The sequence below is a fragment of the Tachyglossus aculeatus genome, chromosome 1, assembly GCF_015852505.1.
Source record: "Tachyglossus aculeatus isolate mTacAcu1 chromosome 1, mTacAcu1.pri, whole genome shotgun sequence".
NCBI lineage: Eukaryota > Metazoa > Chordata > Mammalia > Monotremata > Tachyglossidae > Tachyglossus > Tachyglossus aculeatus.
The window spans coordinates 171,173,559-171,197,091 of NC_052066.1; the positions used below are offsets into that span (position 1 = coordinate 171,173,559).

The window sequence follows — 23,533 nt, forward strand, 5'->3', positions numbered from 1 at the left end:
TGTGAGCCCACTGTTGGGCAGGGACTGTCTCTATACGTTGCCAATTTGTACTTCCCAAGCGCTTAGTACAGTGCTCTGCACATAGTAAGCGCTCAATAAATACGATTGATTGATTGATTGATTGAGCCCCTTTTCCCAGACTGAGCCCCCTTTTTCCTCTCCTCCTCCCCATCCCCCTGCCCTACCTCCTTCCCCTTTCCCACAGCACCCATATATATGTTTGTACAGATTTATCACTCTATTTATTTTACTTGTACATATTTACTATTCTATTTATTTTGTTAATGATGCGCATTTAGCTTCAATTCTATTTGTTCCCACAACTTGACACCTGTCTACATGTTTTGTTTTGTTGCTTGTCTCCTCCTTCTAGACTGTGACCTCATTGTTGGGTAGGGACCATCTATATATGTTGCCAACTTGTACTTCCCAAGCACTTACTACAGTGCTCTGCACATAATATGCGCTCAATAAATACAATTGAATGAATGAATGAATGGATTGAAGATCCCTAGGATTTCTGAAACCCCACTTTGGGAACCTCTGCCCTAGCCCTATTGAAAACAGACCTTCTCTCCCTCCCAGTCAGCACCCAAGTCCTGGTGCCCATCATCACCCAAGTCCTGGTGCCCGCCCTCAAAACGTTTCTGCACTGGGAGACCTGAATGCACCAAATAAGATCTTGGTAACAAAAGGAATCAGCTGTCACCACCACCACCTTCGTATATTCCTGTGCAGCTGCCCTCAACCTAAGCTCAGGACCATGCAGATAAATGCCCTGTGGCATGCTAAGAAAAGAATGGGTGAAGGGATGCTCTCCACCCAGGCCAGCCTAGAAAAGGGGCATCCCCATCTGCAAACCCTTGCCTGGTCCTCCCTTTAGCTGTAAGGCAGGGACTGGGCCTTCTGCTCTGATCGCAGGCTCCATCATTTCTGATTCTGATGACGGTGATGATAATGGAGCCTCCTACCTCCTCAGCCATGAGTGTGACTCATTCATTCATTCACTCAATCGTGTTTATTGAGCGCTTACTATGTGCACAGCACTGTACTAAGCGCTAGCTCCAGGGCTGGAGCAGCCTCCTGACTTCTTTTCCAGGCTTCTTTTCCTGACTGAACCCTCCCTTCCTCTTCTCCCACTCCCTTCTGGGTCGCCCTGACTTGCTCCCTTTATTCATATGTTGCCAACTTGTGCTTCCCAAGTGCTTAATACAGTGCTCTGCACATAGTAAGCGCTCAATAAATACAATTGAATGAATAAATGAATGAATGAATGAATTCCCCCTCCCAGCCCCACAGCACTTATGTACCTATCTGTCAGTTATTACTTTCTATTAATGCCTGTCTCCCCCTCTAGACTAAGCTTGTTGTGGACAGGGAATGGGTCTGTTTGTAGTTATATTGTACTCTCCCAAATGCTTAGTATGGTGCTCTACACACAGTAAGCACTCAATAAATAGGACTGACTGACTGAGTGACTGACTGACTGGAAGATGAGCAGCCCCAGTCCTTAGAAAGACGGCCCTTCTCCGAACAGTCAAGGCTATCCTAGGTTCATCCCTCCTTCTTTATCCATTGTTTTCACGGTGTGATTCATTCATTCATTCGTATTTATTGAGCACTTACTGTGCGCAGAGCACTGTACTAAGCACTTGGGAAGTACAAGTTGGCAACATATAAAGATGGTCCCTACCCAACAACGGGCTCACAATCTAGAAGGGACAATCTAGAAGGGGCAGACAACAAAACATGTGGACGGGTGTCAAGTCATCAGAATAAATAAAAGTAAAGCTAGATGCACATCATTAACAAAATAACTAGAATAGTAAATATGTACAAGTAAAATAGAGTAATAAATCTATACAAACATATACAGGTGCTGTGGGGAGGGGAAGGAGGTAAGGGTTGGGGGGATGGGAGGAGGAGAGGAAAAAGGGGACTCAGTCTGGGAAGGCCTCTTGGAGGAGGTGAGCTCTCGGTAGGGCTTCGAAGGGAGGAAGAGAGCTAGCTTGGTGGATGTGCGGAGGGCATTCCAGGTCAGGGGGAGGACATGGGCCGGGGGTTGGCAGCGGGACAGGTGAGAGCGAGGCACGGTGAGTATGTTAGGGCACCTGCTGCACTTCCTCCCTCCCGGAGGTCCCTTCTCCCTCGCCTCCCCTCAACCTCTGCCCTGCCCACTGGGGCTCCAGCATGCCCGGGGCAGAGCGGAGACGCGAGGCGAACAGGAGAGGTTGCGACTCACCACCGCATGCAGATGACACCCAGCCCGACGCTTCCTCTGAAATAAACCCCGAGGTTGCAGTGTCCCGGCTGTCCCAATGCCCAGTGGAAATAGGAACCTGGATGAAATCGAGTCAGCTCAACCTCAGCCCGAGCGAGGCCAGAGCAACGTGAAAGGCAGAGGGAAGGAACTTGAGGAAGTGGCCGGCGGCGCAATCTCCCAGCCGGCCCAGGGGGGTTTGCCCACAAACTGCCAAGGGGGTGAGCAATCGTGGGGGCAGCCGGGCTCACCGGAGCCCCGATCCCTCCGACGGGCCTCCCGCCCCCTCCCACCGGGAAGCTTATCTGGAAAATGGTCAGTGTCCTTCGAGTTCCTGACCCCTTCGGCACATGTGCAATGGCCAACAATCTCTTCCTCCCTGGGCCACAGAAAGACCGTCCTTGGCTTCACTGTCAGCTGGCCATCTGCAGCATCTGGCGCGGCGTTCAGTGCCAACTATCTCTGCCACACTTTTCCCAAAGCTTCTGTTCTAGGAGACTTGGCTGCCCCAGGCCCAGCTGGCCCATGGCCTTTGTCCAACAGCCTGCTGCTCTGCCACGTTACCTGGCTTGAGACTCCAGGATTTAGACTCTGCTGCATGCAAATCGCCACATCCACACTGGGCTAAGTCTCGAGAAGCAGCATGGCATATGGGATAGAGAGTGGGCTTGGGAGTCACAAGTCATGGGTTCTAATCCTGCCTCCACCACTTGTCTGCTGTGTGACCTTGGGCAAGTCACTTCACTTCTCTGTGCCTCAGTTATTTCATCTGGAAAATGGCGATTGAGACTACAAGCCCCATCTTGGATAGGGACTGTGTCCATCCCAATTTACCTGTAATAATAAAAATAATAATAATGATGGTATTTGTTAAGCACTTACTCTGTGCAAAGCACTGTTCTAAGCACTGGGGATCAGGTGATCAGGTTGTCCCACAGGGGACCCACAGTTTTAATCCACATTTTACAGATGAGGTAACTGAGGCACAGAGAAATAAAGTGATTTGCCCAAAGTCACACAGCTGACAGTTGGAGGAGCCGGGATTTGAACCCATGACCTTTGACTCTAAAGCCCGTGCTCTTTCCACTGGGCCATGCTGCTTGTATCCTGGCTTTTATGTGCCTGGCACATAGTAGGCGCTTAACAAATACCATAATAATTATTATTATTGTCTAAAATTCAGTCCAGAGAATCATGAGAAAATTGCAGTTGGTTTCACCTAGGACACAATCTGGCAGTGATCTGCAGACCCGTGGAATCTTAGGGCTGGTTGAAAGATTGCCCAGACATCCCCTCCACTTCCAGGCAAAATTTCAGAGAGTTGTCTACCTTATCGTGAAAAATATCCACAAGAAATCACATTTTCCAAGTCCCTCCCCATCACAGCATTTACGTCCATTTCTTTAAACTTGGTTGCTTTCCCTACCGGTAATTCATTTCAGTGCCTGGGTCCCCTAGTAGACTGTAAGTTCCTTGAAGGGAAGGGACCATATCCATTAACTCTACTATACTTTTCTATGTGCTTAGTATAGTGCTCCACACGGAGTTAGCACTCAATAAATATTGGATGATTGGCTTTTGAGACCAAAGGCTCATTCGGCAGTGTGGCCTAGTGGAAAGAACACAGGTCTGGGAATCAGAGGACCTGGTCCTTGTCTGCTGTATAATTTTGGATGAGTCACTTAACTTCTCTGTGTCTGTTTCCTCATCTGTAAAATGGGATTAATTACTCTTTTCCAACTAGACTGGGAGCCCCAGGCGGGCCAGGGGACTGTGTCCAACCTAATAAAATTTTATCTATCTCTGTACTTAGAACAGTGCTTGGCACACAGTGGGTGCTTAACTAATAATAATAATAATAATGATAATACGCTACAGCCAACAATAGCAACAGGATGCTTGGAGGAATCAATCAATCATATTTATTGAGCACTACTGTGTGCAGTGCACTGTACTAAGCACTTGGGAGAGTACAATATAACAGAGTTGGTGGACAAGTTCCCTGCCCACAGTGAGCTTACAGTCAAGATGGGGAGACAGACAATCATATAAATAAATTACAGATACGGACATAATGCTGTGGGGCTGAGGGAGGGGTGAATAAAGCGTGAAAATCCAAGTACAAAAGTTGATGGAGAAGAGGGTGGGAGAAAAGGAGGAGGGTTGATTCAGGGAATACCTCTTGGAAGAGATTGTGAGACTGCACACATGAAGTGCTCAATAAATACTATTGACTGATTGATTGATTTGTGCTTTTCATAAGGCTTTGAAGATGGGGAGAGAGATCGTCCGTCGGATATGAAGAGGGAGGGCATTTCAGGCCTGAGGCAGAATGTAGATAATAATAATAATGATAATAATAATAATGGTATTTATTGAGCGCTTACTATATGCAAAGCACTGTTCTAAGTGCTGGGGAGGTTACAAGGTGATCAGGTTGTCCCATGTGGGGCTTACAATCTTCATCCCCATTTTACAGATGAGGGAACTGAGGCTCAGAGAAGTGAAGTGACTTGCCCAAAGTCACACAGCTGACAAGTGGTGGAGCCAGGATTTGAACCCATGACCTCTGAATTCAAAGCCTGGGCTCTTTCCACTGAGCCATGCTGCTTCTCTAGATGAGAGGTCAGCGGTGAGATAGACAAGATCAAGGCACAGTGAGTAGGTTGGCATTAGAGGAGTGAAGTATGTGGGCTTGGTTGTAGCAGGAAATCAGGGAGGAAAGGTAGGAGGGGGCAAGGTGATAGTGTTTTTTGGGAGTTTCCATTTGATGTGGAGGTGGATTAGCAATGACTGGAGGTTCTTGAGAAGTGTGGAAACAAGGACTGAATATTTTTGCAGAAAAGTGATTTGGGCAGCAGAGTGAAGCAAGGACTGGAATTGGGAGAGGCAGGGAGCAGGGAGGTCAGCAAGGAGGCTGACATGGTAATCAAGGAGGGATAGAATAAGTGCTTGAATTAACATGACTGCAGTTTGGATGGAGAGGAAAGGGCAGATTTCAGCAATGTTAAGGTTAAACAGGATTTGGTGGCATTGAATGTGTGTGTTGAATGAGAGAGATGAGTTGAGGGTAACGCCAAGGTTTTGGGCTTGTAAGACAGGGAGGATGGAGGTGCTGTCTACAGTGATGGAAAAATCAGGAGGAGGACAGGATTTGAGAGGGAAAATAAAGGAGTCCTGTTTTAGGCATGTTGAGTTTGAGGTGTCTGTAGGAAATCCAGGTACAGATTTCCTGAAGGCTGGAGGAAATTCAAGACTGCAGAGAAGGAGACAGATCAGGGTTGGAGATGTAACTGTGTGTTGCTTGCCCTCCTTGACATCAATAATAACAATAACAATGATAATGGTAATAATAATAATAATAGTCAAGCACTATGTGCCAAGCATTGTTGTAAGCTTTGAGGTAGATATAAGATATAGAAAGTAGCGTGGCCTAGGGATTAAAGTACAGAGTATGGAGTTACAGACCTGGGTTCTAATCCCAGTTCTGCCACTTGTCTGCTGTGTGACTTTGGGCAAGTCACTTAACTTCCCTGTGCCTCAGTTACCTCATCTGCAAAATGGGGATTAAGACTGTGAGCCCCATGTAGGACAGGGACCGTGTCCAACCTGATGACCTTGTATCTACCTGAATTTAGAACAGTGCCTGGCACACAGTAAGTGCTTAACAAATACAATAAAAAAAGATAATCAGGTTAGACACAAAACCTGTCCCACATAAGCTCACAGTCTAAGTAGGAGGGAGAGCAGGTAATGAATCCTCTTTTACAGATGATGAAACTGAGGCACAGAGAAGTGAAGTGACTTTCCCAAGGTTATCTAGCAGAGCTGGGATTAGAATCCAGGTCCTCTTACAACCAGGCCTATGCTTTTATCACTAAGTAACACCGCTTCTTAATGGCTAGGAATGTGTCCTGTAAAACCTTTAGCTTTCCCCTCTGCATTCCTAAATCTCTCACCTAGTAATCTAAGGACCACTTGCCAAATTATTAATTCATTCAATCGTATTTATTGAGCACTTACTGTGTGCAGAGCACTGTACTAAATATTGATCCAAACTCTTCTTAAACTTGGATATTTTTGGCCTGGTCACCATTCTGGTATTACGGATGAAGTGCTTGATTTTATTAGAGAAGCAGAGTGGCTCAATGGAAAGAGCATGGGCTTTGGAGGAGTCGGAGGTCGTGGCTTCAAACCCCAGCTCTGCCACTTGTCAGCTATGTGACTTTGGGCAAGTCACTTCACTTTTCTGTGCCTCAGTTACCTCATCTGTAAAATGGGGACTAAGACTGTGAGCCCCCTGTGGGACAACCTGATCACCTTGTAACCTCCCCAGCACTTAGAACAGTGCTTTCAACATAGTAAGCGCTTAACAAATGCCATCATTATTATTATTATTATTAGTCTTGACCCTCTCACTTTCCAGCTTCAAAAGCTGGCTCCTCATATTGGTGTCGTGAGGTTTCGTGAACAAGAGATTCTGTGCTCACCCTGTTTTCATCCTTCATTATTGTGTGGATTTTAATTCTGTCCCCTTTCAGCCTGCCTCTTTCCAGACTGAAGAGCCCCGATCTTTTCAGTCGCTCTTCATATGGCAGTTCTTCCATCTCCTTGATCATCTAGGTTGTCATTTTCTAGCTCTACCATATCTTTCCTGAATTGCACTTGGTATTCCTGGTGGAGGTGAAACAAAGTTTTCCGTAGTGGCAAATCTATGCCTTAGGTTTTATTTTCTAGCCTCTTATTGATGCCATCCAAAAAATCATCCAAAAATAATGATTCTATTTCTTCCCTTCTGAATACATCCAATGATTACCCATTCTTCTCTGCCTTAAGCAGGAACTCTGACTATTGGCTTTATGAGACCCTCAATCAGCTCTCTCCTTTCTACTTACCCACTCTCTTCTCCACTCCACTCAGCTCACACTCCTCATCCCTCTCAACTTAACTTATTCCGTGTGCCTCATTCTTATCTGTCCCGTCACTAGCCTCTTTCTTGTGCCCTCTCCTCTATCTGGAACTCACTCCCCCGCCATATCTGACAGACCTATGCTCTCCCCATCTTCAAGGCCCTTCTGAAATCAAATCTCCTCCTGAAGGCCTTCCCTGATTAATTCCAAATCTCCCCTGTTCATATCCCAGGAAGGAGCATGGCCTAGTAGATACAGAACAGGCCTGGGAGCCAGAGGACCTGGGTTCTAAACCCAGCTCCGCCACTTGGCTGATGCATGACCTTGGGCATGTTACTTAACTTCTCTGTGCCCCCATTTCCTCAGCTGCAAAATTCAATGCCTCTTCTCCCTAGACTGTGAGCCCCATGTGGGACAGGGACTGTTTCCAGCCTGATTAACTTTTATCTACCCAGCACTTAGAACAGCGCTTGATACATAGTAAGCGCTTAACTACTACCATAAAAAAATCATGTCTACCAACTTTATTATACTCTCTCAAGCTCTTTAGTACAGTGCTCTGCACAGAGTAAGCACTTAATAGATTCCATGGATGGATGGACTGGACTGGACTGAATTCCTCTTCAGCATTTTGCCCCTTTAGAATTTAAGTACTCTAAACCTCCCATAACACTCTTTTATATATTTTAAATACCCTAATATTTAAGCACTAACTCATGTGTAAATATATATACATGTCCCCTTTTCCTCTTTCCGCTATCTGCAATTTGTTTTAGTGTCCGACTCCCCCAGTAGACTATATTAATTCTGTTTTACTCTCACAAGTACTTAGTACAGGGCTCTGCACGCAGTAGATATTCAGTAAATCCTACTGATGATTTGCTCCAATGTAGTCAGAAAGTTCTTCCTGGTGTCTAACTTAAATCATTCCTGCAACATAGTGAGCCCATCCCGTTATCCTGTCTTTACTTGAAACGCCCCAGTGACCCCTCCCCAATATCAAGATAATTCCTCAGCCTTCGCTTCATACCAAATCATTCCAATTACTCCAGCTTTTCTTACAAGACCTGTTTTCTACTCCTTTAGTCATAATTGCAGCTCTCCTCCTGACCATCTCTCTTGTCTCCACTTCTCATTTAAGTTGAGGGACTCTCTGAGATTATTTACTTCCCTGTTTCCATGTGGGTAATAGTTTGAGAAGTCACATGAATCCCAAATGGGACGTGAGAGAGTTTTCTAAAATCTGTGCCTTTATAACCGGAGCATTGTGCCCTACATGCTCCAGCATGTAGAACTGGTAACCCAGGAATATGTAGAGAATGAAGCAGAATGACTTAGTGGAAAGAGTATGGACTGGAAGTCGGAGGACATGGGTCTTAATCCTGGGTCTACCACTTGTCTGCTGTGTGACCTTGAGCAAATCCCTTAACTTCTCTGGGCCTCAGTTTCCTCATCTGTAAAATGGGTATTAAATCCTCTTCCCTCCAACTTAGACTGTGAACCCTATGTGGGACAGGGACTATGTCCAACCTGATCATCATCATCATCATCAATCGTATTTATTGAGCGCTTACTATGTGCAGAGCACTGTACTAAGCGCTTGGGAAGTACAAATTGGCAACATATAGAGACAGTCCCTACCCAACAGTGGGCTCACAGTCTAAAAGGGGGAGACAGAGAACAAAACCAAACATACTAACAAAATAAAATAGGATAGCTATGTAGAAATAAATTAAATAAATAAATAAATAGAGTAAAAAAATATGTACAAACATATATACATATATACAGGTGCTGTGGGGGAAGGGAGGGAGGTAAGATGGGGGGATGGAGAGGGGGACGAGGGGGAGAGGAAGGAAGGGGCTCAGTCTGGGAAGGCCTCCTGGAGGAGGTGAGCTCTCAGCAGGGCCTTGAAGGGAGGAAGAGAGCGAGCTTGGCAGATGGGCAGAGGGAGGGCATTCCAGGCCCGGGGGATGACGTTGGCCGGGGGTCGACCTGATGATCTTGTATCTACCCCTGCACTATCTGACACACAGAAAATGTTTAAAAAAGACCATTAAAAAAAGAGAGACTACTTTCCCTGTTGCATTTCTCTTCTTCACTCCACTCAGCTCACACTCCTCAGCCCTCTCAACTTAACTTATTCCATGTGTCTATTCTTATCTGTCCTGTCGCTAGCCTCTTTCATGTGCCCTCTCCTCTGTCTGGAACTCCCTTCCCCACCATATCCAACTGACCAATGCTTTCCCCATCTTCGAGGCCCTTCCAAAATCAAATCTCCTCCCGAGGGCCTTGGACTGGGCTCAACTAAAGTACCAGGACAGAGGGGCCAAGAGGGAAAAAGAAGTGTGGCCTAGTGGAAAGAACAGAGGCCTGAGAGTTAGAGGACCTGGGTTCTAATCCTGATTCCACCATCTGCCTGTGGTATGACCTTGGGCAAGTCACTTAACTTCTCTATACCTCAGTTCTCTCATTTGCCAAATGGGGGTTTAATACTTATTCTGCCTACTACTCAGACTGTGAGTTCCATGTGGGACCTGACTATCTTGTAACTACCCCAGTGCTTAGTACAGTGCTTAACACATAGTAAGCACTTCACAAATACCACAGTTATCATTAATTCTTATTACCGGACTGAGAGAAGACAAGAGTGAGGGAGTCTGGGTTGCCAAACTAACAGTTGTTTGGAACCTAAGAAGCGGGTACCAACCCAAGTCACATTTGATCATATTTATTGAGTGCTTACTGTGTGTAGAGCACTGTACTAGGTGCTTGGAAAGTACAATTCAGCAACAAATAGACAAAATTCCTGCCCAACAACAGGCTCACAGTCTAGAAGGGGTGGGTCTTACAGGGTCTTACAGTGACAGGATATCAATCAATCAATCAATCAATCGTATTTATTGAGCACTTACTGTGTGCAGAGCACTGTACTAAGCGCTTGGGAAGTACAAGTTGGCAACATATAGAGACGGTCCCTACCCAACAGTGGGCTCACAGTCTAGAAGATATAGGATAGGATAGGATCTTCTAGGATATAGAAGACAACAGCTGGGCAGCACCTGAAAAGACAGTGTGTGTTGGAACTCATCTGATTTAACTGCTGGGGCATGGCAGGGAGGCTTGGAAAGACCCTTCTCCTATACCCTGGAGCAACCAACAGATTTCCCAAGTGGGCTCTCAGTACCTGGAGGACATACTGTACCTCTGCCACTTGCCTACTGTATGCGCTTGGACCAGTCCCTAAACTTCTCTGTGTCTCAGTTTCCTCATCAGTAAAAATGAGGATAGGTACCAGTTCTCCCACCCCTTCGACTCTGAGCACCACATGGGGCAGGGACTTTGTCCAAACTGCCTCTGCCCCAGCACTTTGTACAATGCTTGGCATGAAAGTCCTTAGCAAATCCCAGAATTACAGGTGTTATTGTTGTTATTCTTACTACTATTCCTAATGTATTAATATTACATCTAACAATCTGATACCATTGTCTGGGAATTGCAATCATCAGCAGCAATTCCAGACAGGAAGGGGAAGGGTGAAGGAGGAAAGAGATAAAGGGAAATGGGGAAGAAGAGTAAAAGGGAAAAGGAGGAGGATAAAGAGAAAGAAGAGGAGGGGGAGAAGTGGATTCTCAGTGCCTTGCCCCGCCCCCCCCCCAAGAGGAATTTAGTGCAGTTGGAGAGCCAGCCAGGATGAGAAGGTTCAGACCCCCAAACCCAAACACCAGGTCTTAGAGGCTGCTGAAAATCAGGCAGCCAGCTCTTCTCACAGATCTGACCCTGGGCCCCAGGGGCATTAAGGAGCCATGATTCTGCCACAGAGTCCCACAAAGCACCCTTGGGAAGTAAACACCCAAATACCAACCATACCAGACATTCCTCACACAAACGCACTGCGCATCTACGGAAGGTCATCCCCGAACCAGGTCCTCTCCGGAGCCTGGGCAAAACTGGGTGACCCAGAAAGCGCCTCAGCCTCCACTACAAACTGAATCCACCACAGAGTGTCCACAGCCTCTCCCGGTTGCCCTTCTTCCTCCTGCCCCAGGAAGAATCACTCCAGTCTGCACCCACCCCATGCCTCTTGGGGGTCTTTGGCTTTCAGTTGTCGATATCCCGGGGAAACAATGTCCTGTTTGATGGCTGATTCCCGGAGAATCAGTCCCTCTCCCTCCTCCATCTCCCAGCATGGGCCCCACTGAAAATGGTAGCAACTTTCCGCTCAAGGAGGGGCTGCTCCTGGGTCAGAAGAAGGGGTGTTGACAGAAATATAGTTGACAGAAATATGTCCCAATCAATCAATCAATCGTATTTATTGAGCGCTTACTGTGTGCAGAGCACTGTACTAAGCGCTTGGGAAGTACAAGTTGGAACAAGCTTCATAAGTCTGGGTAGGAGATACATGAAGAGTAATTCTTCCTCCTTTTCCTAGTTTTTTTCATTTTGAAAACTGCCTTACTTTACTCAAAAAATACACTCACCCATGCGGTTGAAACACTCATTGGCATCCACACATACACCTCTCTCCGAATTCACTTATGCCACACAATTAATCAATCAATCAATGGTATTTATTGAGCACATAGAGTGTGCAGAATACTGTACTAAGCGTTTGGGAGAGAACAACACAATAGAATTGATAGACATGTTCCTTGCCCACAAGGAGCCTTCCAATGTAGAGGGAGAAACTGTGGGAGAAGCAGCCTGAGGAACATGTCTGCCCATTGTGAGACAGTAATAGGCTGTATCTATATCTGTAATCTGTAATTTATTCATTCATATTAAATATTTAACATTCATTTATATTAATGTCTGTGCCTCCCCCTCTAGACTGTAAGATCGTGGTGGGCACGGAATTTGACTGTCCATGGTTATAGTGTACTCTCCCAAGCACTTAGTACAGTGCTTCGCACTCAGAAAGCACTCAACAAATACAACTGAATGAATGAAGGGGCTCTTTCTGCTAGTAAGAATTATCCAGATTTCATTCTCCCAACAGGGCTGGGCCTGACAGGGAGACTCAAGGAAAATAACATAGCTGCAGGAGACTGGGTTTGTAGCTGGGTTGGTAATAGTTGTGACAGTTTACTAACATTTATAAATGCTTCCTCTCTACAAAGCACTTTACTAAAGGCTTGGGTGATTACTGGACTCAACAAAAGCAGGTACTTGAGTGCTTACTATGTGCAAAGCATTGTTCTAAGCCCTGGGGGGGATACAAGGTGATCAGGTTGTCCCACGTGGGATTCACAGTCTTCATCCCCATTTTACAAATGAGGGAACTGAGGCACAGAGGAGTGAAGGGACTAGCCCAAGGTCACACAGCTGACAAGTGGCAGAGCTGGGATTAGAACCCACGACCTCTGACTCCCAAGCCCGGGCTCTTTCCACTGAGCCACGCTGTAGTTAATAATTATGGTACCTTGTTAAGCACTTACTATGTGCCAAGCACTGTTCTAAGCACTGGGGTAGATACAAGTTAATCGGGTCAGACATAAGGCTCACACTCAACCCCATTTTCTAGTTGGGGTAACTGAGGCACCGCAAAGTTAAGGGACGTGCCCAAGGTCACACAGTAGACATGTGGCAAAGCCAGAATTAGAACCCAAGTCCTTCTGACTCTCAGGGCCATGCTCTTTCCACTAAGAAACGGCGTGGCTTAGTGGAAAGAGCACAGGCTTTGGAGTCAGAGGTCATGGGTTCAAATCCCAGCTCCACCAATTGTCAGCTGTGTGACTTTGGGCAAGTCACTTAACTTCTCTGGGCCTCAGCTACCTCATCTGTAAAATGGGGATTAAGGCTGTGAGCCCTCCTTGGGACAACCTGATCACCCTGTAACCTCCCCAGCACCTAGAACAGTGCTTTGCACAGAGTAAGCGCCTAATAAATGCCAGCATCATCATCATCACTATGCCACGTACATAAACATCACAAACAAGGAGTGAGTGTGCTTGTTCTTGAAGATCATTACTCTTTTTACAAATTGTTCAAAGTAAACCCCAGCCCAACCAAGAGGCTTGCCACACAGCAGGGGCTGGTGTGCTGGAGCAGGGTGGGGAAAACACTATTCACTCCAAAACTGTGACATATGGTCCATTTGCCTGTTCCTTGCTCTTCCTGAGAGTGGTGGGAACTGGGAATCCACTGTGGGGTGGGCCAAGCGGGGGTCCCTCCAATGCAGGATGGTCTCCACTTCATGAAACAAGAAGGAGAAAGCAGGGGAAGAGGCGATCAAAATCTCTTCCCTAGTTAATCACTGAAAATGCACCTGGTATCTACCTCCCCAACTGCTTTTATCTGAGAATAATACATTTGGGATAGATGGTATAAGTAAGGAAAATCTCTTTTGTTGGCATTTACATTCACGTGAATTATCTCATTTTCTCCTCCTAATAACCCCGTGAGGATTTTCCCCATTTTACTGATGAGGAAACTGAGGCACAGAGAAGCTAGGTGACTTATCCAAGATTACACAGGAAGCCAGGGGCAGAGCTGAGACTTGAAGCCAGGCGTTCTGACTTCCAAATCGATGTTCTTTCCACCAGGCCTCCCTAAGCTTTCTGAGGCCGCCATATATTTCAGAATGCAATGCTGAGGGGAAAGAGCTTAAAATGAGTGGAAATTAACCCAATTCAAAATCAAAGGAAAGTGATAAAGGAAGATGCCTAAATAGATTTTTTCAGTTTCCTGAATTTACACAGCTGGAATATTTCTTAAGGCCATCCTATTCAAATTTAAAATGAACACTATGTATTTTAGGGGAAAACCTACATTTCCTAAAGAAGATGAAACACTTCAGTTTTTGCTTAGATGGGTCATCACAGAAGCCACCTCCTTTTAGTCCTGTATGCTCAGTATATAATCCAGATTCTGGTATGAGACATGGGTATAGGGGGAGTCAGGAGGAAAGGGGAGGGTGGGATTCTACAGAAGGCCCGCGTTGGATCACCACTTCTAAAACAACAGGGAATTAGATTATCGACAGTATCAACGGGCTAAATTTGGTTTATGGTGATGACAGTCAAGCAGGCACCATTTCTGTTCTTTTCTTCTCTTCTGTTTTAATGGCATTTGTTAAGCACTTAGTATATGTCTGGCACTGTACTATGCGCCGGGGTAGATTCAAGCTAATAAAGTTAGACACCGTCCCTGCCTCACGTGTGGCTCCCAGTCTTAATCCCCATTTTACAAATGAGGTAACTGAGGCACAGATAAATTAAATGACTTACCCAAGGTCACAGAACAGACAAGTGGTGGAGCCAGAATTAGAATGCAAGTCCTCTAACCAAGTCCAGGCCTATGCTCTTTCCACTAGACCACATGGCTTCCAACTTCAATTCAGAATGGCTCAAGGCACAGATTTCTGACACTTCCTCCCAGGTTCATTCAATCATTCATTCAATCATATTTATTGAGTGCTTGCTGTGTGTGGAGCACTGTAGTAAGCACTTGGAAAGTACAATTCGGCAACAGAGACAATCCCTACCCAACAATGGGCTCACAGTCTAGAAGGGGGAGACAGACAGCAAAACAAAACAAGTCGACAGGCATCAAAGACATATCTCAATTTTCCTGAACAAACAGTAGTTCCAGTATACACTGGGCTTGATATGTTATCTGGCATGTGCTATCATGTGAATGGACAGGGAGACTGTAGTTGGATTCTGAGGAAGGATTTGGAGGGAAAAGCTGGAAGTAATAATAAGAAGAATTGTGGTACTTGTTAAGCCCTTATCATGTGCCAAGCCCTGTTCAAAGTGCTGAGATAAGCACAAGAGAATCAGATAGGACACAGACCCTGTCCGAGGATGGGAGAGAAGGAAGACAGCAGAAAGGAAGATGGAAGAGCTGGAAGAGCTGGAGATAATCCCCAAAAGCCGCAGCCCTTCATCCAGGAACCTTTTAACGGGTGTCCTGGACCAGAGATGAGCAGTTTGCTCTAAAGTGGATTTGAACTGAATGGGGACAAATGGACTCTTGTTCTGCCCCTCCTTCTCTGCTCCATGCCTGGCAGCATGAATGCTGGCCATCAACCAGGCAAGCAACTCAATCTTGCTTCTCTTGGGCTCCTTCTCGGCCACAAAGCAAAGAGAGAAACCCAGCTTACAGCCAACTGCCAGTCCCCAGAGCAAAGCCGGCCATCCTTCTCCTCAACCTGCATTGGGAAGCTTGCTGTCTCTCAAATCGCGGAGCCTGGATCCCACGCAGAAACCTGAATGAAGTTCCTCTGATCATCAGGGAGTTTGAAGCAATGATTCTTCCCTTCTCTGACCAGTCTCCAGGAAAATGACTGCTAGAAGGGAGAGTCTTTCAGGTCAAGGACAGCCGATGACCAAATCAGCGAGTCTCAAGAGACGGATTGAGCTGCAGTGAAGTCCCCAGGTCCTGCTCCCAAATAGACCATCTGAGCCATCTCAAAATGAGTAGCTTGTAACAGCTGCCCTCATCTATCACAAGGAGACAAGGCCAGTGGAGACCGCAGAGCTCTGGTTGGAAGCTGCAAGTCTCCTCATTCCCTTGCCACGTCCAGCCAAATGCCATCTGCACCCTGAGAAAAGCCTTCTCCAGCTTGGCAGACGTTGGCAGACTGCTGCGGGCTGAAAGGTCTTTTGGGATTCGCAAGAGGGGCTTCTGTTAATCCTCGCTTTGACTGAGGGCCCAGCAAGCAATCTCCCATAGAGAGCACCAGGGAGGACTCTAATCTGTAAGTTCAATGTGGGCAGGGAACATGTCCACCAACTTCTGTTGTACTATACTCTCCCAAGTTCTTAGTACGGTGCTCTGCACACAGTAAGTGCTCAATAAGCACGACTGATTGATGACTCCAGTGCAGGCCACTGAAATATGTTTTCTTTTTTGAAACCAGTTGCTTAGAGTTGGCACCTCTCCCTATCCGGCTGATAAGGAGGCCACCAAGGCAGCTACAGAAGAGCATCAGTCACAGGGCTCACTTGGCACACAGGGTGACAAGATGTACTGCTTCATCTCTGCAGTCTGGCAATGAGGGGAAAGATATGCAAATCTGCCCTAGAAACTGTTGTTATTTTCGCAGACTCACCAGCAGATTTTGTTGGGTGCTCCTGGAGGCAGGGCGTCATTAGCAGGAACAGGCCATGATTTGGGGGGAGAACTGTGAAATGTAAAAATACCCCAAATAAAAAAGATCTTTTTTTAAAAGGAAGGAAAGATCCTACTTAGCACCTTTCACCGGAATGGGAAGAGGTAGGGAGTGGGGAAGGAGAGATGATCCTAAGTCTGAATGTGTCCTGGACTGTAGTTTCAACTACTTACAAGATCTGTCTGGGACAGAACATTAAATAAGTTCTTTATCGAATGCCAGAAGTGGCAGCATTTTTAGCTGTGTGAGTGCAGCTAAGAATACAGTGGATCAGCTACTACATAGTCAATTAATGAATCATCTGGAGCATATTAATTTAAATCTAATAACTAAAGCTCAGTAAAACCAAAAGCAACGGCATTACTGGATCTGACCAGTGGTTCATCCAGTCCGGTATTCTGTCTCTAAAAGTGACCATCAAGGGAAACTTGGAGGAAAAGTGTGAGATTCTGACCTTCTTAATAATTAATAATAATAATAGTACTATTAATAATGGTAACTGTTAAGCACTTATTATGTTCCAAGCACTGTTCTAAGAGCTGGGGTAGATACAAGTTAATCAGATTGGACACAGTTCATGTCCCACAAGGGGCTCACACTCCTAATCCCCATTTTACAGATGAGGTAACTGAGGCCCAGAGAAGTGAAGTGACTTGCCCAAGGTCACACAGCAGACATGTGTCGGAGTTGGGATTAGAACCAAATCCTTCTGACTCCCAAGCCCGTGCTCTATCCGGTTAGTGATCTACTTTTGAGCATCCCTAAGTTTTCCCTCTGATGAAGATGATGATGACGAGGGACCCACTCCTCATAAGTAAACGGGAGAGCCTTGGCCCGGTCTCGTAGCTTCAGACTGAGAACCTACATTCTGGAATTGAAAAGAGTGCTGCTAGTTGGCCCCCTCACCTCTCAGGCTCCCTTATTCCTTACCTGCCACATTCCCACTGCGGCAGCGGGTGCCACAAGGAGAAGGCGGGCAAGGGTGCAGCATGTTGTGAAGGGCGCAGGAGGATTTGGCAGACAAAATCCATTTGACGCCAAAGTGAACGATGCTGCGCCGCAGAGCCAAAGACTGGCAGAATGTGGCCAAGGAAGCCTTGTTGAAAAGCCACTGCAGTCTTTGCAGCCACATTAGCTGTCAAGGACGTTTGCACCACTGCTCTGTCCGATCCATTTAAAGAATGCTCCCGACACCAGGACGGCCAAGGAGGAAGCGAAATGAACTTAATGACCAAAACACTACTAACCTCACCCCGGAACTCTTCCCCGAGATGGGGAGGTCGATGAATGGTGACCAGCAGTTCTCAGTTTCAGTGAAGGCATACAGGAGGTTTAAACTGCACCAGAGAAATGCATCGGCTCAGGATGGTTCAAAGGCAGATCCGTTGGAGGCAGGGAAACGGACTAAATACCCTCAAGTGGTCTTCCAGTCCTTGAATTCTATCATTTTGATTCCTCTACTCCACATCATCCTCTCCTAATGATAGTAATCTCACCTCCACTCCCTCCACCCACCTGCCCGGGGGCAGCCAAGTTGATAGCCAAGAAGGAGCTATCAACACTTCCAAAAGTGTCAGGCCCTCCCACCGCCCCCACCAAACCTTCCCCAACCTTTTGCTATGCTCCCATTCATTCATTCCACCGTATTTATTGAGCGCCTACTGTGCGCAGAGCACGGTACCCAGCCCCCGTGAAACAGACAGCCACTCAGTCCAGCTCACCCACCCCTGCAACGCCGTATCCTTACCGACCAACAGCTCCAAAAATACGAACCATTCAAAAGATTGAGATCTTAGGGGTTTATTATTTTTATTTTAAATAGACCCATTCCACCAGCCTTGGGTGAAATGTGACCTTCTTAAAGTGAAAGGCACTGGACGCTGTACATGCCTGCATACGTGCATGCGCATGCACACACACACAGTTGTTTGGCAACTCTGCCATGAATATGCGATTCCCTAACCCCCATGGTTCTCTGGCGTTGAAGATGTCCCAACCATATCATAGTAACTAAGATACACAGATGCCAGAGGACTGGGGAAAGGAGCAGGACATGGATAGCGAAGCCACTAGGTATGTGTTTCTTACTCTGCCCAAGGCCAGGTGTGCTTAATAATAATAATGGCATTTATTAAGCGCTTACTATGTGCAAAGCACTACTCTAAGCGCTGGGGGGATACAAGGTGATCAGGTTGTCCCACATGGGGCTCACAGTCTTAATCCCCATTTTACAGATGAGGTAACTGAGGCCCAGAGAAGTTAAGTGACTTGCCCAAAGCCACACAGCTGACAAGTGGCGGAGCTGGGATTTGAACCCATGACCTCTGACTCCAAAGCCCGTGCTCTTTCCACTGAGCCACGCTGCTTCTCTTAAGGCCCTTCACAGCCTAACCCCGCCCATCGAGAGGACCTGGGCTCATGCGGCCACTTTGCTCACCTCACTCTTCACCGGCTGAGGCCTCTTGCCCAACTTCACCTCGAGGAAATGCAAGGGCGAGATCACAGCTCCAATGTTTCGGATGTCGGCGAACTTCAGCTCCTCCGCGGTCAGGGCGGTGCCAGGAAGTCCTGTCAACGGGCCAAGGCCTGGAAGAGCACCTGCCGTCACGGAAGGGTCTGGAATCTGTCCTGGCATCATAGCAGAAGAAAGGGACCCACTGTCTGCAAGGGAAGAGAGATACAGAATGCAAGTGGTCAACAAAAGCTTCCTAGAACCAGTTCAGAAAGGGTGGGTCTCTGTGTGTGTACATGTGTATGCATGTATACATCTGAGATGAAGCAAGCACAAGAGAGGAATTCCAGCGTAACCTTCCCCACAAAGGGATGAACAAACGAAAAGTTAATTTACCTCCTCCAACCTGCTCCATCCTCAATTCCAATCAATCAGTGAGAAGTGGTATTCATTTAGCATTTAGTGTGTGCATAGCACTGTAGTAGGTGCTCAGAAGAGTTCAATATGATAATAACAATAAGAGTAGTGGTATTTGTTCAGCACTTATCATGTGCCAAATACTATACCACACACTGGGGTAGAAACAAGGTAATCAGATCAGACTTCGTCCCTGTCCCATAGCCTAAAGGGGTGCAATATAGTGGGTAGATATGATCCCTGGACTCAAGAATTTTATAATCTAGTGTGGAATTTACATACTATTCAGCACTGGTAATAAAATAATAATAATAATAATAATAGCATTTGTTAAGCGCTTACTATGTCCAAAGCACTGTTCTAAGAGCTGGGGTAGGTTCAAGGTAATCAGGTTGCCCCAAGTAGGGCTCACAGGCTACATCCCCATTTTACAGATGAGGGCCCAGAGAAGTTAAATGCCTTGCCCAAAGTCACACAGCTGACAAATGGCAGAATTGGGATTAGAACCCATGACCTCTGACTCCCAAGCCCGGGCTCTTTCCACTAAGCCGAACATACGAGGCAGCTATTCAAGGGCCCAACAGATGAAAATGGATTCAGCAATCCCAGACTTAAATTACACATCATATTTCTCCTCCACTATCCTTTATCCTTCGAGGTAGAAAAAGGCAATTTCATAAGACAAATGGCAACTGTCACAATTGTCTATTGTTTCAAGGTAGAGCCCTCCCTTGAGTTCTTCATTCATTTATGTCCATTCCTGAATTCCAGTAGCAGCAATGATCCACAGTATTTTTCTTCCTCTATAAGTGTAGCCTTCTTCACTAATAGGGACACTGTGGTAAGGTGACCAGATATCCCAATTTAGGCAAAACAGGATCTATCCCAACCCCTGTTTTAGGGATATGCAGAAAGAGGAGAAAGGAGATTGCTTGGGGATGGAGGCAGTGGAGAGGGAGGGGGTGACAGGGAAGCGTGGTCTCAGTTACCTCACAAGCTTCAATTTAAGGTCCACAATTATGGCACACTCTGATCACCTGCCAGAGCTAGCCCCAGTGGAGACTTTGCCCAGGTTGAACCAGTGTGCCCAAATCCTGTCTCCCCATCCTTTCTGGTCCCCAAGTGGACTCCCCTGTCCTGGGCTGGGTTTCTTCTGGGCTGCCTGGTGCAAGTGGCAGAGAATGAGGCAGCAGAGGAAGCAGATGAGTGCTCTCAGCTCTCCCCATTTTTACCCCCGTTTTCCTCCTCTCCCCCACCTCTGTCCCATCTAAAGTGACCAGGAATCTGATCATATTATCTCTAAAGGGACCTTTAGGATCCCTAGCTCCAGGCTGGGTTTTGACATAGAGGAGCCCCCAAAAGATCACCTGGAGACCCCTGGAATGCTGAAGTCTGTATCCTGGAGAAACTACAAGCGTGCAAATGCTCCTAAAAACCCTCCCCCATGGGATGTAGGCTGCTGGGGATCCAGCACTAAACTTACGGTGAATCAGGCCTCCCATTACCTAAGCATCCCCGTAGTTCCCTGGTGGCAGACAGGATAGTTGGGGAAGCTCCTGCAAGAAGTTCCCAGGGCTAAGCCCCACAGAGATGAGGAACAGTGGACAGCTCAGTCCAGCACCTCCTACAGTGAATTGTTTGCCCATCAATCAATGGTATTTATTGAACGCTTACTGTGTGCAAGAGTGCTGCACGAAGTCTTTGGGAGACTACAACAGAGATGAATCAGATGGGTATCTTTTATCCCACTTCCCTCAATACAATGTGGGTTCTTAAATGTCATTCCATCTAGCTAGGCCCTCAAACTTCGCACTTTGCCAAGATGCCATCTAAAAAACACCTGGCCAGCCGGCCCAAGTCAAACACGGCAAAGGAAACCGGTATTTCCATAACCAAGGTTTCTCTCCCACAGAACTGCCTAATGCCCGCAGACTTGAGGAGCTGCCCACCTGTAATAGGAAAAGCAGATGTGAGAGTAAATGATCTCCTCAGACTGGACTACTGGATATTTGCAAGTCCTTTAATATAGTACTGTCACCGCACTTAAAACTGCCCCAGTGAGTGATCCAGGAAAAGGAAAAGCCACCCTCCTGAAGTACCCAGAAGTCATCCCCTGGGAGCTATTTTCCATGGGCTGAAGGCAGACCCCAGATCTGTTAGGGAAATGACAGACTCTGCCAGCAGCTTCTGTTTATTTTCACACACAGACAGGAGAAATGAGACACTATAAAGTGATTCAGAGGCATAATGAATTATCCGCCACTGTATAAACCCCTGGATAGCCAGCTGCCCCCTCAGGAAATCTCAGAAATATTTGTTCTAGATGGCTCCCTTGGGTGACACACTCCTTGGGAGTCTGTTCCCCATGGAACTTCCCACTCACCCTGGACGCTTTTCCCCTAAGTATCCTGATAGAACCCATGCACCTCCCCACCCCGCCAGCCCACATTAGGTCTCCCCCCCAGTGCCCCTCACTGCTTAGATACAAACCACAAAATATTAAACACATTCCATTCCTAAAAGAAAACCACAACAGCTGACATTCACCACGGAATACTCACCATGCATGTCTCTAGAGTTGTGAGGGGGCAGAAAGTGGACAAAACAGGACTGGCCCTACTTAATGAGAAGGATAGGTTGAAGATTTAAGGCTGGAATTCTACTGATACAACTGAACTTTTCCACTGTGTAAAGTGTGTGTGTGTGTGAGTGTGTGTGTGTGTGTGTGAGCATGCTCACATGTGCCCGATGGGGTGGGAGGAGGGCGATATTTGCCAAAGAAGCTGTTTCAACAAATTCAAAACAATCTAAAACCTGAATAGCATACCTCTAAACCGGAGACTATTCAGGATAAATGCTGAGAAAAAGGAAGGGTTAAAATTGGGTAGGTCAGTGTAAAAACAAAGATGAAACTTGCAGAAGTAAAGAAAAATGTGTTATAACTCCAAGCGATGCAGAGTGTGAAAGGGAGTACTGCAACATTCAAAGCCTGGGCCGTCTCCTCTTTCCTCCTACTTATTTATCAGGAATTGCCTTCATCAATGAATTCAAACAGAAGCCACAGCCTCAGAAGAGGAAATTCACCATATCCCAGAACCTTCCATGTTCCAGGCTCCTAAGGTCCCTGAACTCCTGGATGCTTCCTTTTCTTCAAATGTTACTAAAATCCTCCCTCCTCAAGGAATCCTTTCCAGAGCCCCCATTTAACTCTGCCTGCTCCAATCTTTCCAGCTGCAAATCATGATTCTAATACACTAGGTTCTTTCATGGTGTGAGTTTTCACCCCCAACAGAATGTTGTTCTGGAATTAGGGAATATTCTTCCAACACCACGCTTCTTTCTGGATAGATGCAGTAGAATGTTGGAAGAAACATTTGTGTCATTAGAGTTATCTTCAATGCTGGGCTAATCAAGAACATAACCTCCATGCTCTAGAACTAACTATATTCGTACTCGTATGTACCAAATGTCATACGCCTCTGCCCTGTATGTTTATCGGTATTCCCGGACGGTGTGTGCCTTGTCTCTCCATTCGATTACAAGTCCTCAAAGGGAAGAATCGGAGAAGAGAAGGAGCATGGCGTCACGGTTAGAGCACGGGCGTAGGAGTCAGAAGGTCATGGATTCTAATCCCAGCTCTTGCCATTTGTCTGCTGTGTGACCTTGGACAAGTCACTTCACTTCTCTGGGCCTCAGTTACCTCATCTGTAAAATGGGGATTGAGACTGTGAGCCCCACGTGGGACAAGGGACTGTGTCCAACCTGACTTGCTTGTATCCGTCCCAGCGCTTAGTACAGTGCTTGGCACATAGTAAGCACTCAACAAATACCATAATTATTATCTTATTCTTTCTTTGCAGTTCCCTAGATTACCTTGTTGAGAGCTCTGCACACACTTAATCCTTGATAAATACCATTGCTTGACCCACTATGGTTTGATAGAAAAACAGAATACAATAATCAAAGATCCTGAATCGATGTGGGGTGGAATATCAGATATGCGTTCCACATACATCAGTTCTAAGTTCAGTACCATTTAATATCTTTGGAAAGAGCAAGGGCCTGGGGTTCAGAAGATCTGGGTTCTAATTCTGGTTCTGCTGTTTGTCTACTCCATGACCTTGGGCAAGTCACTTAACTGCTCTCTACCTCAGTTTACTCATCTGTAAAATGAGGATTCCATTCTTGTTCTCCCTCCTACTTAGACTGTGAGCTCCATTTGGGATGGGGATTGTGTTCAATTTGATTATCATGTATCTACCCCAGCACTTAGTATTACACGTGTGGCATATAATAGGCACGGTGGCCTACAGGAAGAAGCATGAACCTGGGAGCCAGAGGACCTTGGTTCTAATCCCAGCTCCGCCGCTTGCTTG

At 46.4% G+C, this 23,533-nt stretch overlaps 1 protein-coding gene across 1 annotated transcript in view; it reads right to left on the reverse strand.

The window, feature by feature from the left end:
* JDP2 (Jun dimerization protein 2) overlaps positions 1–23,533 on the reverse strand; it is a 42,120-nt gene that overhangs the window by 8,604 nt on the left and 9,983 nt on the right. The window contains exon 2 of the mRNA XM_038746058.1: positions 18,726–18,949. Within this exon, the coding sequence (XP_038601986.1) occupies positions 18,726–18,926 (201 nt within the window). The 5' untranslated portion in view covers positions 18,927–18,949. The remainder of the gene's footprint in view (positions 1–18,725; positions 18,950–23,533) is intronic.